The sequence below is a fragment of the Pteropus alecto genome, unplaced genomic scaffold, assembly GCF_000325575.1.
Source record: "Pteropus alecto unplaced genomic scaffold, ASM32557v1 scaffold7, whole genome shotgun sequence".
Classification (NCBI taxonomy): Eukaryota; Metazoa; Chordata; class Mammalia; order Chiroptera; family Pteropodidae; genus Pteropus; species Pteropus alecto.
In genome coordinates this window covers 10,123,281-10,148,494 of record NW_006494614.1, presented here as the reverse complement: position 1 = coordinate 10,148,494, position 25,214 = coordinate 10,123,281, and the positions used below count along the sequence as shown (strand labels likewise).

The following is a 25,214-nucleotide window of genomic DNA, read 5'->3' as shown; positions in this document are numbered from 1 at the left end:
AGTGTCTCATCTGAGTCAAAACAAAGTAAAGACATCAGGCTAGGAAGGAGAAGTCCAGAAAAAGATCACCATGAGAAAGTGAACTGTCTTGAGATTTGCTGGGCACCTTGGACTTTGGACTTACACAAGGCACGCAAATGAGTGGTAGTGGTTGTGGGGTGTGGGAGTCAAACTAATTTCATCTAAGCTCACTTGCTTCCAATGAGCAGAAATATATACCTATCAAAACATTATAGGATATATAACATGGGATATACATAAAAAATGGACTTTAAAAAGGAAGAAAACCAAACGACAATACTTTGAAAAAATTCTGAAGATTAACTTATATAAGTGCAAATTAGCTAGTGAAATTTTGGCAGATGAACATAATTACAGGAAATTTTGCCAGAACATTTCTAATGCTATTGTTTCAAAAATACTTTCAGGACTTTTTATAAGCATAAGGATTCTGAATCTAAGGTACTTTCAAATAACAACTTCAGTTTCATCAAATCAGGACGATATTCTAAAGCACTAGAGAAAAAAGGCCCTCATCGATACTAATTTATCCAACAAAAGTGTTTTGTTCATCTATTATGTGAGCATTACAAAGATTCATTATTCATTGAGAGGTATTTATTATGTTGCCAATGTACAGAATGATAGGTCCTGAGGAAAAAAGAAGAACAAGAGTTATTAGTCCAAGAAGCATAAGGACAGGGTAAAAAAAAAAAAAAAAAAATTTCATTCTTTATAGACCATAACATATAGCTATGGTCTATATATAAAGTCACCAGGAACGCCAAATAAATTAGTGAATACTGAACCATTGCTCCCAGGGGAAATACAGCATTAGGTTTCTAACATCTTCTGATCATATTATTTTTGTCAACCAATACAACCTTGTTTTCTGTGTGTTTCTGTTCAAAGACACATTGTTTAACATATATTGTTTATTAGCTAACATTGAACTCATGGCCAACAACGCTATTAACTCATGCCTGAATGAAACTTAACTAACATGTATTTTCTCCGAAAGGCACATCACAGCTTTATTGTACTTAGGATTAGCACTTTAGTACTACATTTGGAGGTCATTTACACAGCAAAATCTCCAACAAAAAGCACAAAAATGTGAAAAACATAGCACTCTGAAAAGGACACTGTTTAAAGTATGAGTTGAAACAAGAAAGCAGAGCACTGCCTTGTTCAGCATCAGCTAGGAATGTGTATATCATCAGATGACTCCAATTTTTTGTCCATGTGCTCATGTCCATGAATGATTGTGAAAGCACTGCAAGTATTAATTCTGAGGTTACAAATAAATTTCAGGGAGTAGGTGATTTCACGACTGCAGAATCTGCAAATAATAGAATCAACTGTATATAGGCAATCATAAAAATTTAGAGCACAAGGTTACTTTAGAGATTATCTTTCTAATGTCCTCACTTTTCAGATAAAAAAAAAAAGTATAGGTTGACATCATTACATGATATAGGCAAGGTCAGAATCTAATAAATGAAGGTCCCCAAACCAAAAACATATGGCACTTCACAGAGAATGGAGAATATCAAGATAACTTAACTGACTTCTTTACTATACAGTAAAGCTTTATTAAGTTATCATAACCACAGTACATTTCATTATGTGGCTAGTCTTATTTTCCACCATTCCCTTTCTTTACATCCTAGAAGGACTACTGTCCCTCTGATCAGAGAAATACAGGACCTTCTCAGTTCACCCTAGTAACTTATTATAGTCAACATCAGATTAAAGAACTCTGCATCTTTCTGGCAACCTATATTCTTAGGGAGTGGGGAAAGATTTTTTTTTTGTCAGGGGAGAGACAGAGGTATATAGTGGTGAGTACTTTCCTTCTCCTCAGTTGCATGGATCCAGGAGGTCTAAAGTCCCCAATAAGAAAAACCACCAGTCTACTCTTCAGAGTCAGTAGCCCAGCAGAAAGTCTAGGAATTGGCCTCCCATGAAATTTAGCTTGAACTTGTCAAAGTTAAGATAAGGAACAATAACTAGTGAACTTAAGTATAGGTTCTGGTACCAGGTTCAAACACTATATTAGAAAATTTAGCAGCTACATAGCAAAACTAAATGAGTTTGATGACTTTTTATCTAATATATATTTGGGTTGACTATGGAAAAAACAATGAAAATAGCTAAAGCTCACAAGATAGGGAAAAACAGAAAGAATTATTTTGATGGACCAACATCTGATTAACTAGTGCCCAAAGTGACAGGTGATTATAATTCATTTAAAGAGGGTGAATTTAGTAAATTAAAAGGTATCTAGTAAAACATTTATGATTTTCTAACAAGAAAAAAAGAGGAATAATTGGTAACCTGCCAATTTCAGAATTTTAAAGTACAACATATTTCTCAATATAAACAGGTCAAAAGAACAAAATAACTCTCATGGGCAGATATTAGAACAAATAAAAATGTGGTACAAAATACAAATTACACCATACAAGTTCAAAAAACAAGGTGAATATTAAAAAACAAGAACTAAACTTGAATCCAAAGGTCAATTTCAGTCCTCATTAATTTGACTTTGGGGCATTACTTGACCAATGTCATTACTTACAATTCCTTGTATTTTCCAGAATTCTTCTTTGCTGATTCCTCTTCTTCTCCCCAGCCTCTAAATGTTGACAGGTCCCAGAGCTCAATACTTCATCCTCTTCCTTATCCATATTTCTCCCTTTGATTGTATCATTTGTCTCATAGTTTAAAATTCCATCTATATTCTGATGATGTCCAAATAGATCTCCAAAATTCTAAACTCATTATACTCATCAGCCACTTGACAAAGATGGTTAACTATTATTGACTATCAAACTCAACATATTCAAAATTGAACTCTCAACCTTTTTTCCTAAACCCTCTCTTCCCACATTCTTCCCCATTCTCAGATGACAGCAACTTCATCCTAGCACTCAAGTAAAGATCTTAGGGTCAATCTTGACTCCTCTCTTTCTCTTTCTGTCACACCTGTCAGCTCTATTTATCAGCTATGGTTTAATCTGGGGAGGAACCACCCAGTAATATGAAATCGGGAATTATAAGAATAAGACCTTACACTATTATAGGGAGAAGGTAAGGAGTAAAGATCACAAAGAATAAGACCTTACACTATTATGGGGAGAAGGTAAGGAGTAAAGATCACAAAGGAGATGATTAGAGAATCAGAGAAAAGTCACTAACGAGGGACCATTACAGGATGCATGTGAAAAAGTCTGTGGAAGACTCTTGCCTCTGTGTTTGATGGTGTGCCTAAAATCGATGATAGGAGGGCAGACAATTGGTAAATAAATCTGTATATGAACTGAGGAAATGTGGAACAAGCAAGAACTGGTACTCATGAGGACAAACTGGAACCCATGCCTATTGTCTACACTTGGTAATGAATGTGACCTGCATTATCTGTTTCTCTTTCCTACAGAGCTGTAAATGCCCCTGGCCCATGACTCAGAAGCTAAAAGAAGAGATGGGATGGGGAAGGAGGGCTGTAAGGCTAACTACTATTCTACACCAATGAGGTAAGTCATAAGAGCAATGATAAAGTGCACATCTGAATGGAATGGCTGCTGCTGCTACACTTCCTCCTTCTAAGTATCACACATTTCTTGAGGCCAGTTCTAACCTGGCACCTACAGGGAAGGGAACTCTGGGAAAAGTAATAATTGGTTTCCCTGACCATTCTCATCACAGCAGCCAGAGGGATTCTTATAAGTCAAATTATGTCATTTTTCATCCCCAAACCCTACAATGCTTCCTACTTCCCTCAGATCAAAAGCTAAAGTCCGTAAGGTGAAATAATGCAGGACCTGTAACCACTGAAAGAGTAACCACCAAAAGAACAAATTTTCAAATTGAGCAGGGAAAAAACAATAAGGAAAAAATCTATCTAAATAAAAGAAGGCAAAGAGAGGAAAATAAATACAGAAAAGGTGGGACAAAGAACACAAAATAAGATGGCAAAAAAATTTCATATATATGACTAATTAAAATAAGTATAAATAAACGAAATACTCTATCTGAAAGATAAATACTGTTAAAGTGTAATCAAAAATTAATAAATCCAGCTTAATGCTGTTTACAGGAGATAAATCCAAAATATAAGGAAAGAGATTGAAGCTAAAGGGTAAAATAATATATACCACATTCTAGGGCTTTTGTAACAAAATATGTACCATAAACTGGGTGGCTTACAACAACAGAAGTTCATTGTCTCACAGTTCTGGAGGATAGAAGTCTGAAATCAAGATGCTGACAGGGCCATGCTCCCTCTGAAACATGTAGGAGAGAACCCTTTCTTGCCTCTTTCTAGCTTCTTTGCTGGCAATATTTCGCACTCCTTAGTTTATTCTGCAGCATTCCAATCTCTGTCTCTACCATCCATGGCATTCTCTCCTCATGTATCTCTGTATCTCTTTTCCTCTTGTTATATTTCCTTTTATGATACCAGTCATACTGGACTAAGAGCCCACCCTATTCTAGTAGGACCTCATCTTAACTGATACCTTAACTACATGTACAAAGACCCTATTTCCAAACAGGGTCACAAGCAGAGGTACCAGAGTATTCAACATACCTTTTTCAAGGACACAATTCAACCTACTACACAGGCAAACACTAACTAAAAAAAGCAGGGGGCGGGGGGGACCAGGGAGGGAGACGGTGAGAGCTGGCAGATTTCTAGTAATGTCTACTAATATCAAACAATGTGCTAGGTAAGAACAAAGGTAGCACAGTAGGACCAATTAGAGACTACTGCAGTCGTCCAGGTAATATAATGCTATTTTGAACTAAGATCATGTCTATGGAACAGGGGAATGTCAATAGATTTAAGCAATATCTAGAAAATAAAACTTGACAGGACTTCATTGAATAATCAAACAAGGGAGACAGAGATGACTTACAGGTTTCCGGCTTATGAAACTGGTTGAAATATTTTGGCAATCTCTATCTTCTAGCCAGAGTTACTTTCTAAAATACAGATATGTCAATTCTTTTTATAATTTTTACTAACTCTCTAAGGTTAGGTCTAATTTTTTACTTTGGCTGTACTCTTGGTACTCTTTACTCTTAGTCTATCACAATCTGGCCTTTATTTAAGCCTCCAGTTCCATAAACTCCAGTTATTCAATAAATATTCCATGTGATTTCATAACTTCTTTCAAACTATACTTTGTCTGGAATGCCATGCTTATGTATTTCTAAACTTCCACTCAAATGAATCATCTTTTTTGGAACCTTATTTGTGCTATTACTGACAATGAAACCATTTTTATATGTAACATAAGATGGTCTGGGATCCTGTAGTACTTTATTCACACTGATAGTACAGCATTTGCCACACTGATGTTTATCTATATCTGTCTCTTCACTCAAGCTACTCACACCTTCAAGTAGGCCTTATCCATCTTTTTATTCCCAGTACCTACCATCACAGTTTGCACATAATGGTTTTCAATAAATGCTTTTTGAATACTGTTAATTAGTTATAACTAGCACTGATACTTATTATGCTGAAAATCTAAAAGAAAATGGAAGACAAGTAGGAGAGTGATTTTTTTTATAAATTAGATTTTGAAAAAGATGAATAAAGGTCTTTGTTTCTTAGTAATGGATTCATGTAATTTACAGTTAATTTATTCCAAAATCCCTTGAGACTATATATTATAGTCTATACTTTCTCAAACCCATATTTAAACGCCCAAGCAATTCTTACATCTAGATAATATAAATTTCAGCCCTACTTATAAAAATTAAAGCATTACCAAAATGAGGTAAATTTGATATTTGAGGACCTCATGTAATTGTATAATAATCGGTAAAAATATTCTTGATACTTACATAAACTTACATATAATTTAGATGATCAATTTTCAAACAATTAAATATAAATAAAATGTACTTTTCAAAAAAGCTCCATAATCTAGACTGACTTTGATGGCTGAAAACATGTGCATATAAAGTGGTAATTCATTATAAATACAACTGTTAAATCTGGATAATGCTGGTATAGTTCGTGGGCATTTAGAAAATCTAAAGCTTAAATTGCTAATTACACAGTGAAATGCACTTCCTGCAATTAAGTATAATTTTTTAAACAAAGGTCATAATAACAGGTGCCAATATAATAACATTAGATATTAAAAACAACCACTAGCACTACCACTATACGTAGCTTTGCAAAAATCCTGGATCGTAACTGTTCCTACTATCCCATTATTCAACACTTGGAAGTTCAGTATGCTAAGATAGTTTTCTGATGCACACAAAGAACAAAATGAGCTCCCTCCAAACCATCCCCCTGTATTCTCTCCCCTGAGATTCAAAGCTTAATATGAGTTCCATTTTCCAGAGATAAAAGGACTGCATTAACAATGATGTGCCCTAGCTTTCTTCTTTTTATAACAAATTACCATATTTATATTTTGAAGCTGTCATATGCTAGAGGATATTAAATATCCTCTTGTCATAATTAACTCTTTAAACCAAATTAAATGTCTTGGTTCAAAACTGACTGTGAAAGTTAGCAGAATATAATCTTATTACTAATTATTTTGCAATTATTTTAATAATCAGAGCTACTTAATATAATCCATAATTGATTTTAACTGAGAAATGCACAGTGGCTCAAATATTTCCAAATCTTTTTACCCTTAAGATATAAACAAGAATTTAAACTTGGGGTCTTTAGCAATAAATATGTAGTAACTTCATAAGTACCTCAGGCCAGATACTAATGAAACTAACTGTAACAAATTGCTAATTTTTAGAATTCCATCCATAATTACATCAAACATAAGCCACTGGACTACAACATAAGTGTTTCATTTTACTAAGGCTTAGTAATATTTTTATTATAAACACAATTGTTTCTGCAGTACACTAATGTAAAATTTCCTTTATGTATACGATAAACAGTATTGTATATATAAACAATACAAACTTAGAAACAGAATATATTTTTGGGAGTAAATGGAAATTCTCTACTTTTCAAGGACAATTTAAAGATTTCTGATGACCTAAAGACATTATAGATTCTAAAAGCAAAAACGTTTTTATATTGTCTGAAGAAAAAGTTTCTTAGAAAAAATAAATAAAAATAATAGCATTAATATTTCAAATTAACTTCTAGGATTTTAATAAAAACATGAATCCATGAGAGCTACTGTAATATAACCTTTTATTTCTCCCTAATATTAAAGTAATAATTTTTTCAAATTAAACCATAATAGAAAGATCTCTAGTTATAAAAAAAATACTAAATAATCATACTTCTTAAAAACATTATGTGAAAATACACTTGAACTGAGAGAAAATTTCTGAAAAAAAAAAACTCTAAGTATAAAATGACTATCAAGGAGCACTGGAGAAGTTAAAATAGAGGTAAGTTTAATAATTGCTAAAAATCAATTATACAATTAAAATATAAATTCCAAGAAACTTTTTGAAATATATAAAGAAAAAATAAAAATACAGTGTACATGATTTATAGCCAGAGTTATAAATTATACTGACAAAGAGCAAGAGAAGTAACTAAAGAGCATACTGAACTTCCTGTCTTATCCATGGGAGTCTCGAGAGACAGATTTTCACTTTGAAATCTAATGCCCAGTGTGATGATATGTTGAGGTTGGCCTTTGGGAGGTGATTGAGTTATGAGGGTGGAACCCTCATGATTAAGTTTAGCGCCATTATAGGAAGAGGCTAGAAAGCTAGCTCTCTCTACAATGAGAAGTGAGCAACCCAGAAGAGGGTCCTTTACCGGAACCCAACCATGCTGGCACCCTGATCTCAGATTTCTGGCCTCCAGGCTGTGGGAAATAAATGTTTGTTGTTTAAGCCATCCAGTCTATGGTATTTTGTTACAGCAGTCTGAGCTGACTTCCAGGGGTAAGGAAGTGAGAAAAGGGTTGTTCAGAAACATATTTGTGATCGTAATTTATAGCACAAGAAATTAAATTTAAAAAAAGAAAGAAAGAAAAAAGAAAGCCAAAAAACATGAGAACTACATGAAAATTAAAAAGATTAAGGATCTTAGGAAGACGATGATTTAAACATGTCTGACTCCTCATATCCAACTCCAAATTATTGGCCCTTTAATCCAAATATCTTCTGGGTAAAAGTGAGGTATAAAATTTGAGGGCTTCCTGGCAAGAGAAGTAATTTGTGGCTTTCTCCTCCACAGGCTAGAAAGAGCCCCCAAACTGAAAATAAGCAAATTTTAAAAATTAGCAAATCACAGGAAGAACAAGCACACACCACAGAAATCTGTGAAAATTATAGAGATAAACACTGGCCCCAGATGATGTGCTTGACCTTCTTGGTCTGTAAAGAGCTAAAGCTGAAAATGTCTGAGGCCTGAGATGGGAGAAATGTACAGAGTAAGGAAGCAGGGAGGCTTTCTCCTGTTATTTAGTACAGGAAACTGGAACACTCTACATAACTGATGCTCTAGGATAAAGAACACATATATTTCCTTCTTTCGTGGACTGCCACTATATACAGCACTCCAATAATCAGACTTGAGCCCCAATGAGCCAGTAAAGAAAAATAAGAGCAAGGTAACCCATAAAGGAAAGAAAAAGAACCAAACTGACATTATAATTTCTCATCTTTTAACACTGTACCTAAAATAATAAAAAAAGAAAGAAAGGTGAAGGAATTAAAAAGTACAAATTGGTAGCTACAAAAAAGTCACAGGGATGTGAAATACAGCACAGGAAATAGAGTCAATAATATTGTAATAACTATGTATAGTGCCAGGTGGGTGCTAGACTAATCAGAGGGATCACTTCATCAATTATATAGATGTCTAACCACTATGCTGTGAAAGAAAAGGAAGAGGGGAGGGGAAGGAAGGGAAGAAAAGAAAGAAAATTGTATTTCAAGAATTCTATACTTAGGTAAGACATATTAACCTGTTAGGAAAAAAGACAGATATCTACAGACATGCAAGAATTCAAAGTAATACTCTATGTAGCTCCATCTGGGAAAAATACTCGAGAAACAACTATCCAATAAATGAATCTGGAAAAAAAAGTGACAATGAAGGAAAGAAGAGCATTATAGGAATGAATCTTATAATATATAAATGCTGTTAACAACTTAAATTAGGTAATGACAGACTAACTAGAAATGTACGATACCCCTAAAATATTCTCTAAATAAAAGGAATATGTATGGTTATAAGAGGAATTCCATACTCAGAGCACTGTAAAAAACAAACTTACTGAAAAAGACCTGTTTACAGTTCTCTCCATCCCACCTTTCAGGAGGGTCTACAGTCAAATACTGTGATCTTAAATTACTTGGATGACTTCTCAACCCACCACCTTCAGTATGGTTCAAAGTAGGAATTTAACTAAGTAGTTAATCCACACAATATTCTATTCCCCAGAGATATCTACCAGGTAACAAGTTTCTCGTAACCTTAAAGAAATTGCAAGTAAAGAAAACATACATTAAATTAGAATGAATGACACAAACAAAAAAGTCTTACTATAAACAATAACTTAAAATAAATAAATCTAAAAGTTAAACTCCAAAGAACCAAATGATGAAACAAAGGTGACACCAAGTTCTCTTTAGTAAATTAATAAGTGAAAGAAAGTAATTTGACTCCAGTGAGTTCATAAGCAGATGTTTTGAAACCAAATGCTCCTTTTCTCCTAGTAGTTATTCATAGGTGCTTTGACTCTGCTATTTATTTTTGATAGAAGGCCTGGGAATGATTTTCTGTAGGAAGTAAGGAGGATGAAATGAGTTAGCAAGAATTACTAACCTAACAGATAGCCAGGCAGAGGAACTGAAAGTCAGTTAAAAGTTTTTCCTTTCCTCTCCCAGCCCAAACTGGAAATAAAACATAATCAAGGATTTGACATAATAACCACTCGAAAGACTGAAACCCAAGAAAGGATGTGTCCTAAAAAATGTTTGTATAATGAGAATATTTTCAAATAAGATAACCAAAGCAGTTACTATGCACCATGGCTAAAAGATGAAAGGGCCATTGTTACTCACCCCCTCCCCCAAAATATGACCAGCTTTAAGCCAAAAAGCTTTGTCATTGATTGTACTATATAATAATATTGGTTATATTAGTGTTTTATCTCTAGTTTCACTTATTTAAAATAGCTTTTTAATGGAATGTAAATAAAAGACTAGTGCATTCCACTCCAAAAGAGCAGCAGAGGGGAGAAAAAAAGAAAAAGGATCTGCTCAGTAAAGAAATGAGTTTTTTCCCCATATGGTTTATTATCTATATTCTTGCTGACTTAGTTTTTTCTTATATAGGAACATTTTTTTCAACATTCTACATATTTTACCACTATACTCCTTTCTTAAAAATAATACCACCAGTTCGAATAAGCATGATCTATTTTTTAAATAGATGTGTGCAAAAGAAAAAAAAATAGCAGAGTAAGAGGATTTTTTTTCATATATTTTAAAAAGGAGGTAAAGTAAAATCATGTAGTTGATTCTATTTATTTCATCATGCTTGCTATTAAGCTAGCATTTCTCAACTTCAAATGCACAGACCTGAGCTGGTTAAGACATAAGCCCCTTGTGAGAAGGAAGAGGCCAAGCCCACTTGAAGAGTGACCCTGCAAAGTACAAGTATATAATATAAGTAAGTATATATTATAAATCTGCTGTTGGCAAACTACAGCTCACAGGCCATATCTGGCCTGACATCTGTTACTGTAAATAAAGTTTTACTGGAATACAGCCATACACATTAATTTACATATTGTCTATGCCTGCTCTTGCACTACAATGGCAGAGTTGAGTAGTTGAGACAAAGATTGTATGGCTTGCAAACCCTAAAATATTTACTATCTGGCCTTTTATAGCAAAAAAAAAAATGTGCTGACCCTTGCTATAAATTTTCCTCCAACTGTTCTTTAAAACACCAGCAGCATTTGCTAGAGTGACTGTGCACTGGAAAAAAGGAATAAATATTCAGGCCAACCAGAGATTACCAGATACCCACTTTAAACAGATAGTAACTGCAAGGGACCCAAAATGCCATCGTGGTCTGCTAGTTAAAGAGAGACTCAAGGTGACTGGGTGATAAATAGGTTTCTGGCTCAAGTTTAAATCTAGGTGAGACAGTATGTTCAAGGATATTACCTGTGGTTATTTTCCAGTTCCTGAATGTATAATTGGAAGAAAAATACTTGGCAATGGGGAGAATTTCCAACTTGGCTCTCTGACCTATGGAGTGTCATTTTGCTAGTAAAATAAATGAAAGCCCCTGAAACTTGTTCTCCCTGCCAGAGATGTAAAGCAAAAGCAATAATGCATCTCTATCTCCAAGAGAGGTGCAGAAATTACTAACCATCAAAGACTTAAATATGCCAGGGTGACAACATCGATTAGATATCCATTTAATTTACCTGTTTAGCCTCTACGGAAGGTGAGCAATCACATGAAGTATGATCATGGATTATCATAAATTTAATCAGGATGTGACACCAATTGCAGCTGCTGTTCCAGATGTGCTATCTTTAATGAAGCAACTCAACACAGTCTCTGAAATCTTATACCCAACTACAAGTTGGCAAGTACCTCTGTCTCTATACCAATCTGAGGTACTATCAGAAGATATTTGCCTTTGCCTGGCATATAGCTCATCTACTCTCCCATTCTCTGCCACAGTATAATCTACAGAGACAATGGTCATTTTCTTCTTAATAGTTAAATATGTATTTTGTATTTATTATGTGACATGTAGTGGTCTAAATGTTTATATGTATTATCTCATTAAATTCCCACAAGAGGTAGGCACTTCTATTATTCACATTATATAGTGGTAGAAATATAAGCAACACAGCGATTGCAGAGCTGGAACTGAAATCCAAGTGGTAAAACTCCAGAGCCCCTTTGCTTAAGAGAAGATCTATTATCCTAATCTGGTGAATAAAAGAGCTATTGTGTTTGCACATTTATCTATTTTTCGGTTGATAGATAGTTGGGTTGTTTCTGCCTTTGGCTATTATGAAAAATGTTGCTACAAAAATTCACGTACAAATTCTTCTGTGGACATATTTTTTCATTTCTCTTGATATACCTGAGAGAAGAACTGCTTAGTTTATCTTTAACATTCTGAAGAATTGTCAGAGTGGTTGTATGGCTGCACCAATTTACAATCTCAATATCAATGTTTGAGGGCTTTAATTTCTCCATATCATTACCACCACTTGTTATCTGTCCTTTTTATTTTTTCAGAGACAGTGGTCATTTTGACATTACACAGAACAAAATATGGATCCACAATGCTGATGAGTTTGGACTCTGGCTTACTGGAAGCAATGAGGAAGTATAAGTCCTTTAAAAGTCTCAGTAACACATATGTAAGACAGAAAATGAAGGATAAAAATTAAAGGATCCATTACTGAAGTAAGGTTTCTGGGAGTCCAATGGCTTAAGATGCATCGGATAGCTTCTCCGAGGTGAAAAACAAATTACTATATTTTTGCTATTTATTACAAATTACTATATTTTTACTATTTATTACTTTAAGGGAGGGGTACAATGTTTGACAAGCATTTATTCATAAGCTAGGATCAGAGCAAGAAGGCTCTGTAACAATTCCAGGCTGTTATATACATAAGCTGTTCTATCACTTGAACCTTATAACCCAGTACATCAATTATCTGGAGCATCACACAAGCCCCAACAGAAGAATCATATCACAAATCTTCTTTTAAAGCAAAATCGTGCCATTTCCTAAAGATTGTTCTTTTGAGAAATTAATCCTAGCTTTCTTTAGGGCCTTGAAAGAGAATGAAGGCCTAATTGTGGGAAGCAAGTAACCACATGATAACCTAAGTTTCCCTGACCCACTAAGCCATAAGGTATAGGCATAGTGGGAACAAACTATCAGTAAGCAGAAATGCTATACAAGATATTGGGCTTGAGCAAGTCCAGAAAACCTATGTAGACATATGGCTTTCTTTCCTGAGGCACTGCTTTTTTTTTTTTCTTCTGTATCTAACATCATGGGGGAATTTCTTATAACCAGATGAATGAAGAAGAAACTTAGGTGTACTTTAAAGTTAGTTCCATAATATCCTAGAACAAACAGGAAATGAACTGCTGCACAATAACGGTCTGATGACATCAGTGATGAGAAATTCTCCCAACTGAAGTACAGTCTGGACTGAGAGATGGCCAAAAGTGCAAATCTGCACTGTCAACAGTTTGGAAGATTGGTAAAGAATATGGAAAGCACTGGATTGGAAAATTAGTGACAATAAGGTCTGGGAAAGGCATGTAGAGGAACCTCTCAGAAAATATGCATATATTACAGGGGAGGCTCTCAATAATCAGGTGGCCAAAATGAATCATTTTGAATATCAATTCATTTATTGGCCCAGACATCCCAGAGTTTACTCAATAACCCCTTGTGAAAAAAGGGTAATAGTGGCAAAGATAGGGGCTATAAGTGGGCTCAATTACATGAACTTTTCCTCATCACAGCTGATCTGGCCACAGCTACCAATAGCTGAAACCAACACTGAGGCCCCTGATATAGCATCATTCCCCAGGGGGATCAGCCAGCCACTGACCCACAGAGTAAGCATCATTATGCTAAGCTGACAGTATATTATAGGTCACTATGGTAGGTGATTATTATGTTCTAGGTACTTTCTCTACAGCTTCTTTGCTGCAAGCATTTTTGCCACAAACATTTTCACCACGTAACTGGTTGGCCATAAGTCAATTTTGCCATAAAAAAAGACAAAAGTACTGGCTGATAGTTTGATGGGGTTTGGGGGGACTGTTTGGTTTCAATACTCCATTAACGAATTAACTGCCTTCAGCAGACTTAAAATGTTTTCAAGCTAATTGTCAGACTGATTTTTTCTCCATTAATGAAGCGGTCAATTTAAATAGAGGTTGTCTTAAAATTGTTAGCATTTTTTTTAGTTGATTTTTGCCCCAAGAGTTAGTTGATTTTTTTTAAACACACTACATTAGGAGGAGAAAGAGAAGAACATTTGCCATAGAACGAAGACAAGTGTTTAGGTACAACCCACAACATTAAGTTATTTTCATAGTATTGCTATGAATCCACACACATTTTAAATGTCTTCGAATACTCTGTATTTCACAATAAATTTTTTAATTTTGTTATTCAATTTTAATGTCCCTCTTTTATTTGTGATTTTATCTTTTTTTTTTAATGGCAAAACTGCCTTATGGCCAATTAGTTATACAGTGAATATGTTTGCAGCAAAAATGCTTGTGGCAAAGATGTCTACAGAAAAGATGCTATGGTGAAAATACCAGACACAGGTTGATTACACTGATTTCTTCCATCATGGAGGGGACAGCAATTTATCCTCCCTGGATCATATAAATATTCCAGACAAAATATTCTTTTTTTCTCTTTAGAACTTCTATTAGCATCACCTCTATGGACTTACAGCACGACTTATTAATATGATTTGTCATAAAACTTACTTCACAGCAAAACAAGTGAGACAATGGACTCACAGCCTTAAAATTCGCTGGTCTTACCCACCACCTAGAAGCAGCTAGCTTAACAAAAAAGCAGAATGATGAATTGAAAAGTCAGTTACAACACCAGTTAGAAGACCACACCTTAAAAGGATAGTGTTCGAACAGGACATGGTACACGTTTTTAATTGTCACCAAATATACAGTGTAGTATCCCCCTCAGCCAAAATACGTGGGTCAAAGAATCATCCTCACCTCAGCATTATCCCTAATTACCTGCTCACAGAACTCTTGTTTCCCACCCTGGCAGCTCTGGTTTGGAAATCTCAGTTTGTAAACACGCACACTTCTGTATCCAGGGACACAAGACTGTTTCACTGAACTAAAAATTTAAACTGCCAGCTGACCATTTTGTGCTCCTCATATAACTGAACCAAATACAAAAAGACTACTGGCTGAAGCAACAGATTCTATTACAAAGAAAAACTGGGTTGTTGCTACATAGCCCACAAGCTAGGACTAAATCTGGAACCCAAGATAGTCTCTGGGATACTTCTTGGTATTTCCAAGCCCAACAGTAAAAGTAAGTGAAAAACTACACTAACAAAAAAAAAAGACAAGACCACAGAGGATAAGACCTATCAGGAAGAAAGGTTTTGTGTCACCTAAGAAAAAAACTTGACCTTCTGAGATCCTGGCTGAGAATAAAGAAAAAATGAAATGGACAGTGGAAGAGAGAAGTTTCAGCTATGTTATGACCAGTATCAAGACTGCTGATGTTGACTAACTTCATAATGTAGTCATTAAGTAATATGTATTCAGATCAACTGTGAATGAACCTGAAGAGTGATTAACATTGCCAGAGATAGATACCATGACTGTCTCCCAGAAATAGATAAATGATGATTAAGACTTTGTGTCTCCACACTTTGAAGAGACAGTGAGAGAATATTTGCATCTTCAGTGAAAGAATAACATTTTTGCTGTTTTATGGAAATTCAAAAGTATATAGAAATACATGGATGCTAAGTAACTAAAGAAGTGGACTATGCTTATATTAAGCTACAGTCTCTTGGCTTAACTCATTTTTTATGCTCAACTTTGTTATGCTAGAACCCTTTGGGGGTGGGGAGGACAAAAAGACTAGAGGACAAAGGATCTATTCTTTCCTGTTTGCAGGAAAAGTTTCTACCATAGGAGTGACAACTGATTCCAATAGTACCAGTTAGTTCTACTGAAGGTTTTTCCACAGTCTTAGAACCAGTTTCACTAGGTCTCCACTGAAAAATGAACACCTGCTGGTCAGTACTACCCCCTTTCCTCAGGATTTAAATATAGGATCCATCCTCCAAGATCTTGAGGTAACACCACCAGCTGGCAATGACGTCCTTATGAGCATTACATGACCTTCTCCAAGCAACTAAATTTTAATAATTCACCCTTATTCCTTTGTTCTCTTAGTCTATTACATGGTAGATGCTTCCTGCAGTTACTACCCCTTCAACACTTTTTTGCCTTTTCAGTTCTTTAATAACTGATAACAATTTTTCATATTTAAATTAATTCTGTTAAAAAAAATGGCTATGGTTTCTGTTTTGACTAGACTTAAACTGATATTCCTATTAGTGTTATATAACTATGCATAAATGTAAAATCAAACAACAAAGTTGGATGCTAGGTCTGAGATCAATTTTAAACCTCTAAGAAAACCCTATATCTCAACAAGCTGGACCTTTCTGTAAAAGACACTATTTAGAGAGAACAGAATGGTATTAGCAACTGTCCTAGAAACACACACATGAAAAGATGTGTATGTATATTACAAAAGACTTACACAGTGAAAAAGACACTGAATAGTTCTAATTTTTCTCTATAAGTGATACAATAAAATTCTCACACATACACTTTTTGGAGTTTTGTTTGTATATACATCCCACCATTTAATATTATTAAGCACCTGTTCTATACAAGCCACCTACTAGGTACTGGGAATACAACCATGTAGAAGACAAATAACACTTCTCTTTTCACAAAACTTGAAGCTTATCTCTCCAGGATATGTACGACCTCACTGTCTACTAGAAGAGTTGTACCAATCTGAATTCCTACTAAACAGCTTAGAAGAATGTCTATTTGTTCACACGCCATTCAAAAGGGATGCTGTCAATGTTAACTAACATGATATATAAAAAATTATATTTCACTGTTGTTTTAGAATGTATATTTTTTATTAGACATAACAAATATCTTCATATTTTTTACAGGAAAGTGCAGCTTCTTCATTAGCAGCACTTTATCCCCCCACTTGATAATACAGGTTGTTTTTAATTCATGACATAATCATACATTCTGCTGAGGTTAAATCAGTAACCACAATCATCAAAAAGACAAAAATGATTGATTTCTATGCTGAGTTCCTTATATATATAAATTTTTAAATTCCTACAAAACCTCACAAAGCAGTATTGTTTTTCCATTTTAGCCCACTAGCTTGTAAACGTGAAGGCTATAAAGACAGAACCCATATTTACTTTGTTCACTCCTACAATTACACATAGAATATGAATAAATATTCACAACAAATCAATGACATAAGCATGATTATTGTGGATATTTTACAGATGAGGAATAGAAAGATGAAGTAACAAGACTACAACAGCAAGTAAACAGTGAAGCTAGGCTTTGGTTCTATGCAATCTTGGCCAAGAATTTATGTTCTTAACCACTATACATATTGCCAAGGTGATTTTAAGATATTTGTTACAAAAAATTCTGTAAATAAAACTTTTCTGACTTTGTTATATTCTTGCTCTACACAGGTATCTAACAATTTATGATTAATTATACAAATAAATTAAAGACACATTTTAAAACGAAGAAGTTAACAGGGATTGGAATCAAACACAAAATGATTCACTAGGAAAAATGAACTTACACAGTTCAGGAAACAACAGAATTATAGGAATGAAAAATAGAGAATACTGACTTAAATCAAAATTAAAACAACAAAAATAATAGCAAACATTTAAATGCTTACCATGTGCCATCTGTTCTAAAATAGTTTGCATATATTAGCTTGTTTAATCCTCACAAAAGTCTTAGGAAGCTGATTCTTATTTTATTGATGGGTAATTTGAGGCACAGAAAAAAGGAATGTGCTCAAGGTAACACAGCTAATAAGGAGATATAAACCCAGGCACTCTGGTTGTAGAATTCATGCTCTAAATTACTATGCTATACAAAAAATAAGTTTATACTGCTATAAGTCACTAACATTACACTCAAGAGTTTGCACTTTCCAAAATACAGACTACCTTTGTAATCTCAGCTTTTGACAATGACCATGGTTTTTGGTTGTATATTAGTTAATATAAATTCACAATATTTTAAAAACAATGTATAGCTCTCAGATGAAAGTCTATGTTACATGTCTATAAAACTCAACACAATGTAAATTGCTAAGATACACAAAAGTTATTTTAGACCGTAATAAACCACTGTTAATAGACCTCAAATTTTCAGGTAAAAAGAGCAAAGTTTAGATTTTAATTGCTCTCAACAGGGCATTTACACAATAAAATTTTCTGTTTGTACTAAATTTTAATCTAACAAAAATCTATGCTATCACCACTTTATTACAGCAGCTGAGATTGATTCAAAACCATACTTTAAAGGTCTAAGACATTATTTAAAAAAAAAAAACACTACAAGTTCCAGTTAAGATGGCAGAGTAGGTAAACACTGTGCTTGCCTCCTCCCATGACCACATGAAAATTACAACTAAATTATAGAATCAGCCTGGAGAACCACTGAAGACTAGCTGAACAGAACTTTTATGACTAAAGACATACAAAAGAAATCACCTTAAGACTGGTATGAGGGGCAGAGACATAAAAGGAGCTGGCCTCACACCCATGTGCGTAGTTTTGAATCAGGAGGGATATCTTAGCTGTAGAGATAACCCCAGAAGAACTCACAATGGTTCCCCAGCACAGAGCACCAGTGTCAGCAAGGGAAGTCTCTACAGCTTCTGGCTGTGAAAACCAGTGGAGCTTGTGGCTGAGTGAGACAGAAGGCTGCAGTAGTCCCAGGCATTCCTCTTAAAGGGCCCACATACAAACTTACTTGCTGACTAACTCATTCCACCTCTGAGGCAGCAGCTCAAAAGGCATCAGGGAAATGGAAAGTAAATGAACTGTCTGGCTTCGGGGCAAGCTTTTTCCCAGATAGAAGCACTGACAGAGGCCATTGTTCCTTTGTTGAGCCTTACCCCGGTCAAACGTGTAGACTTAGGTTAGTGCCATATATGAGTCTCCATCAACCTAGATAACACTATTTGCCCAACTTTGGTAATTTCCTGAGACTCTGCCCCAACCAACTTGCAAGCCCACCCAAGCCAATTCCAGTGGTGCTTCCATATAAACTGCCTGTCATGGCTCGTGCTGCAGACTTTCGTGAAATCTCTCAAAGGTTCACAAACCCCAAACAAGTAGCATCTAGCCTTGGTGTGCCCCATCCCTCTTGTTAAGCAGTCCCAAGCCTGCAGCTTAGCTCCTCTCAGGCACCTTCACACCCAGCATGAGTGGAAGACATCTGCAGATCGCTTTGTGGTTCATGCCAGGTGGTCCCAGGCAGAGCACAGGCAGTGGCTGAACTTGGCCTACGGCAGAGCCCCTCCCAGGAGACCCCTGGGCCAGCACACCCAGTGGCCACTTAGGACAGAGCAAGAGTACCACTCAGCTGCCACCACAAACGACACACCCAGAGAGCAGACTTGGCAGGCACCAGAGCTCTGCTCAGTGGAGTCAGCCCCTACACAACAGCTCCTCCACTATAGTCACAGCCAGTCCTCACAATCAACCAATCTAAGGGTCAGTCTCTCCCAGTGACATGCAAACAACCACCTAGGGTCAACTACAACAGGAGGACACATACAAAACTACACAAGGGACAGACAACTGGAGCGCCTGGCTCAGGTGACCAGGAAGACTGTGTTACTGGGCCCCATTGGACAACTACTACATAAAGCTATTCTAGGACCAGAAGACATAGTAACTCTACTTAATGCATAGAAACAAACACAAGGCAGCAGTCAAGACAAAGAAAAGAAACATGTCTCAATGAAAGAACAGAACAAAGCTCCAGAAGAAGAACTAAACGAAATGGAGACAAGCAATCTACCAGATGCAGAGTTCAAAAAACTGGTTATACGGATGCTCAAAGAACTTAGGGGAAGAGTAGATGAACTCAGTGAGACCTTTAACAAAGAGATAGAAAACATAAAAAGAAAGAAAATGAAAAAGAACCAGTAAAAAATCTAAAAAGAAAGAAAATGAAAAAGAACCAGTAAAAAAATGAAGACTACAATGACTGAAATGAAGAACACATTAGAGAAAATCAACAATAGGTTAGATGAAGCAGAGGATCAACTCAGAGATTTAGAGGTAAGGTAGCAGAAAACACTCAATCAGAACAGCAACAGGAAAAAAGAATCCAAAAAAATGAAGATAGTTTAAGGAGCCTCTGGGACAACATCAAGTGTTAACAATATTTCTATCATAGTGGTACCAGAAGAAGAGAGAACAATAAATTGAAAACCTATTTGAAGAAATAATGATAAAAAAACTTTCCAAACCTGGTGAAAGAAAGAGACATAAAGGCCCAGGAAGCACAGAAAGTCCCAAACAAAATGAACCCAAAGAAGCCCACACCAAGACCCACTGTAATTAAAATTCCAAAGGTTAAAGACAAAGAGAGAATCTTAAAAACAGTGAGCAAAAAGCAACTGGTTACCTACAAGGGAGCTCCCGTAAGACTGGCAATAATCTCTCAACATATCTTGCAGGCCAGAAGGATTGGCATGAAATCATCAAAGTTCTGAAAAACAAGGACCTACAACCAAGACTATTCTATCCAGCAAAGCTACCATGTAGAATAAAAGGACAAATTAAGAGCTTCCCAAATAAGAAAAAGCTAAAGGAGTTCATCAAATAACATCAAACCAGTATTACAGGAAATTAGAGTGACTTCTTTAAAAAGAAAAAAAAATATCAAAATTATGAATAAAAAATGGCAATAACTACATATCTATCAACAATTACTTTAAATGTAAATAGATTAAGTGCTCCAATCAAAAGATAAGGTGGCTAACTAGATAAGAAAACAAGAATCAACATATGCTGCCTACAAGAGACTTCACTTCAGATCAAAAGACACACACAGACTGAAAGTAAAAGGGTAAAAAAGATATCACATGAAAATGGAAACAAACAAAAAAAGCTGGGGTAGTAATACTAATATCAGACAAAACAGACATAAAAAAATTAAAAAAATTTTTTAAAAGGCTCTAACAAAATATAAAGAAGGACCCAGTAATATTTCTGGGTATTTAACCAAAAAAAATCCAAAATATTACTTGAAAGGAACACATGTCCCTATATGTTCATTGCAGTATTATTTACAACAGCCAAGATATGAAGGCTACGTGGCTGTCCATCAGTAAATGAATGGATGAAGAAGTGGTACACATATACAATGGAATATAACTTAGCTATAAAAAAGAATGAAATCTTGTCATCTGCAACAACATGAATGGACCTAGAGGGTATATTCTGCTGAGTAGAGTAAGTCAAACAGAGAAAGACAAGGTCATGAGATTTCACTTATATGTGAAATCTAAAGAACAGGATAAACAACAGAAATAGGCTCACATATAGAGGGCATTTTGATGGCTGCCAGATTGGAAGGTGGTGAGATGAGTGAAGAGGGGAAGGTATTAAGATGTATAAATTGGTAGTTACAAAATAGTCATGAGGATGTAGAGTATAGTCAGTAATATTGTAAAAACTATGTACGGTGTCAGATAGGTACTGCATTATCAGGGTGACCATTTCCTAAGTTATATAAATGTCTAATCACTGTGTTTTATACCTGAAACTAATAATATTATATGTCAACTATAACTGAAAAGATATATATAAATTAAAAAATATATATTGTCAAATATTGTATTTTACCTTTTTTTTGTAGAGTATGAGTAAAATACATGGTAAACAGTGAAGCTTTATACAAATAGTATTATTTCATGTAAAAATGGTGGGGGAACAAAGGTGCATACTTACCCTTCTCCTCCCATTCTTGTTATCTTAAGGCGAAAATCGACAGAATTCAGACTGGGAGGCTTCCATTTCAAAATTTCATCACATCGACCAGGTTTATATTTCTAAAGTGAATTAAAATGATAACAGTTAATAAGAAGTTAAAATTTTAAATTCGATTTATTAAATATAACATAGATTACTTTCTATTAAGCAAAATTACTATTCTTTTCTGAACTCAATTTTTATTTTCAACTAGTGAGTGAAGATAAGTATCTTCCTCCTTACTGATGGCCTTTCTCCGCTCTCTGCCAAAGCATGGAGACCTTGTTTTGTGAACGTCCAGAAAAATAATGAAAATTGTTATTCTCTCCAATCTTTCTATGGCTTAAAGTAAGTTTAATCGTTTTTAAAATTTGTTTTTTCTTGTTCAGCTTTACTGTGGGATAATTTACAATGAATAAAATTAACCAATGAATTTGGCAAATGGATACAATCATGTAACCATCACCAAGATGAATATATATAGCATTTTAGTCACCCAAAAAGTTTCTTCCTGGCATATGCAGGCAATTCCCTCCCCCCAATTCTCTGGCAACAGTGACCTTCCTTCTATCATGGTAGTTTTGTCTTTATTAGATTTCATGAGAAATCCTCAATATGAAGTTTTCTAATTTATCTATGCTGGTGCATACATTAGTAGTTTGTTCCTTTTTATTACTGAGAAGAATTCTATTTTATGTATATACCACAAATTGTTTATACAAGTCATATCTAGGTTGTTCCCAGTTTTAGGTATCATAAATGATGCTGCTATGAACATCTGTATGGACATGACTTTATAACTCTTGGGTAAAAACCTAGGAGTAAAATGGCTGGGTCGCATGGTAAGTATATGTTTAATTTTATAAGAACTGTCTATGTTTTCCAAAGTGACTGTAACATTTTCCATTCCCACCAGTAATATATGAGAGGTCTATGTACTTTCAGTCTAATTCTAAATTTTTAATTCTAAAGTGTGTCTCATAATTTTAATTTCCATTTTCTCAATGGTAAAAGATGGTGAAGATCTTGTAATCTGCCTATTTGATATTTCTGTATCTTCTTTGGTGTAGAGTCTACTCAAAATATTATCCTTGTTTTTACTGCGTAATCTCATTATTAACTTGCAAGGTCTGCTTATATATTCTGGATAAAGAGCCTTGGTTGGATATATGTACTACAAATTTCTACTGGTCTTTAGCTTGCCTTTTCATTTCTTAATTTCTTTCACAGAGTAAAGTTTTGTTTTGTTTTGTTTTGTTTTCAATGAAGTCAAAAATCATCATTTTCCTTCTGGCTTTATTGAGGTATGATTGAGAAATAAAAATTTTAAGATGCACAATATGATGTTTTGACATCTATTGAGAAATGATTACCACCATCAAGCTAATTAATATATTCATCATCTCGTTTGTTTTTTGTTTTGTTTTGTTTTGTTTTGGGTGGTGAGAACATTTAAGATCTACTCTTTTATCAAATGTCAAGTATACATTAGTATTAACCATCCTCACTATACTTTACATTAGGTCTCCAGAAATGATTCATCTTATAATGGAAAGTTTGTACCCTATGATAAATATCTCCCCTTTTCTACTATCCCCTAGCCTCTGACAACCACCATTCTACTATCTGTTATGAGTTCAACTATTTTTGTTAAAATTTCATATATATGTGAGACATGTGATATTTGTCTTTCTCTGCCTGGCTTATTTCACTTAGCATAATGTACTCCAGGTTCATCCATGTTGTTAGGAATGACAGGATTTCCTTCTTTCTTAAGGCTGAATAATATTCTATTGTGTATGTCCACCACATTTTCTTTATTCATCTGTAGACAGACATTTCAATTGTTTCCATATTTTGGCAACTGTGAATAATGCTGGAGTAAACATGGGAACACAGATATCTCTTTAAGATACTGGTTTTCTCTCTTTTAGATACATACCTAGAAGTGGGATTACTGGATTACATGATAGCTCTGTTTTTAATTGCTTGAGGAACCACCACACTGTTTTTCATAATAGCTGTATCAAATTACATTCCCATCAATAGTGCACAAGGTTCCCCTTTCTTCACATCCTCACCAATATTTGTTATCTTTTGATTTTTTTAATAATGACCATTCCAACAGGTGTGAGGTGATTTCTCACTGTGGTTTTGATTTACAATTCCCTGATGATTAGTGATGCTGAGTATCTTTTCAAAATCAGTAATTTTAGTCTATGGCCATGCCACCCTGAACAAGCCCGATCCCGTCTGATCTCGGAAGCTAAGCAGGATTGGGCCTGGTTAGTACTTGGATGGGAGACCACCTAGGAACACCAGGTGCTGTAGGCGTAAAAAAATAAAAAACAAAGGATTATAAGCTGACAAGGTCTTTGCAATCTGTGAGGTCAACCAAGGGTTGCCTTGCCTAAAAAAAAAAAAAAAAATCATTAATTTTACATTCTCATCATTTACGTTTTCTGTGCCCTCTTTAAAAATTCTCTGCCTATCCTAAGATCACTGCAATTTCCTACTATTTTTTCTTAAGAGAAATTTTATAGTTTTAGCTCTTATTTTCAGGTATATAATCTGAGGTTAACTCATCTATATGGTATGAAGTAAGGGACTATGTTTTCTGTTTGGCAAATGAATATCAAATTGATCCAGTACTACTTATTGAAAAGATTATCCTTTTCTCACTGAGTTGCCTTGGCACCTTTGTCAAAACCAAATATAGAGATATTTCTATTATCACTAATGTGTTGCATTGATAAACATGCCTGTCTACTTGCTAGTAAGCACTGATTACTGTATGTCTCAATTACTGTAGCTTTATAAGTTTTGACACCAGGTTACATAAGTCCTCAAACTCTGGCTTCTTTTTCCAAATTCTCTTATCTCAAAATTTTAAAATCAGTTTGTAAATTTCTATGAACAATAAGTCTATTGGGATTTTAATTAGGATTGCACTGAATCAACAGATCAATTAAGGAGAAAATAACATCTTAACAATACTGAATCTTCCAAGTCATAACCTCTGCAAATCTACTTAGGTCTTCCTAAATTTCTCTTATCAATGTTTTGTAGTTTCCAGTACACAGGTCTTGCATAACTTTAAACTTATTCCTAATAATTTAATATTCTGAGTGGTATAATCAACATAAAAAATCAGTTGTGTTTCTATAAAAGAGCAATTAACAACCTGAAAAAAGAAGAAAGCAATTCCATTTACAACGGCATCTAAAATTGCAAAATACTTAGGAATTAATTTAACCAAGAAAAGGAATAATATGTATACAGAAAACTGTAAAACATTGCTGCAAAAGATAAAGAAGACCTAAAAATGAAAAGATATCCCATGTTCATAGACAAGAAGTGTGATATTGTGATTTATAATAGGAAGTATACATTTGGTCTTCATCCTCTTTTCTGACACATATCTCCTAAAACTCTTGGAATTTCCGAAGTGATGAGAGTAATAAAGAAAGGCCTTTTGCTATGTTAATAAAATGGCTTTTGGAAGCACCTAAGACTGGAAACTGGTTGTCAGAGGAGCCAACCACAGGATAAGAGGGTTGGAACTTTCAGTACTACCCCCTGGAC

At 34.8% G+C, this 25,214-nt stretch overlaps 1 protein-coding gene and 1 non-coding gene across 4 annotated transcripts in view; one reads left to right on the top strand and one right to left on the bottom strand.

The window, feature by feature from the left end:
- Positions 1–25,214, bottom strand: part of RNGTT (RNA guanylyltransferase and 5'-phosphatase) — a 238,820-nt gene that overhangs the window by 75,433 nt on the left and 138,173 nt on the right. For all 3 annotated transcript variants that reach the window (XM_006926320.3, XM_025042568.1, XM_015600503.2), the window contains exon 13: positions 21,609–21,709. In XM_006926320.3, coding sequence (XP_006926382.1) covers positions 21,609–21,709 — 101 coding nt within the window. The remainder of the gene's footprint in view (positions 1–21,608; positions 21,710–25,214) is intronic.
- Positions 23,845–23,963, top strand: LOC112474729. The gene has a single exon (XR_003044533.1). It is a non-coding gene; the product is annotated as a 5S ribosomal RNA (ribosomal RNA).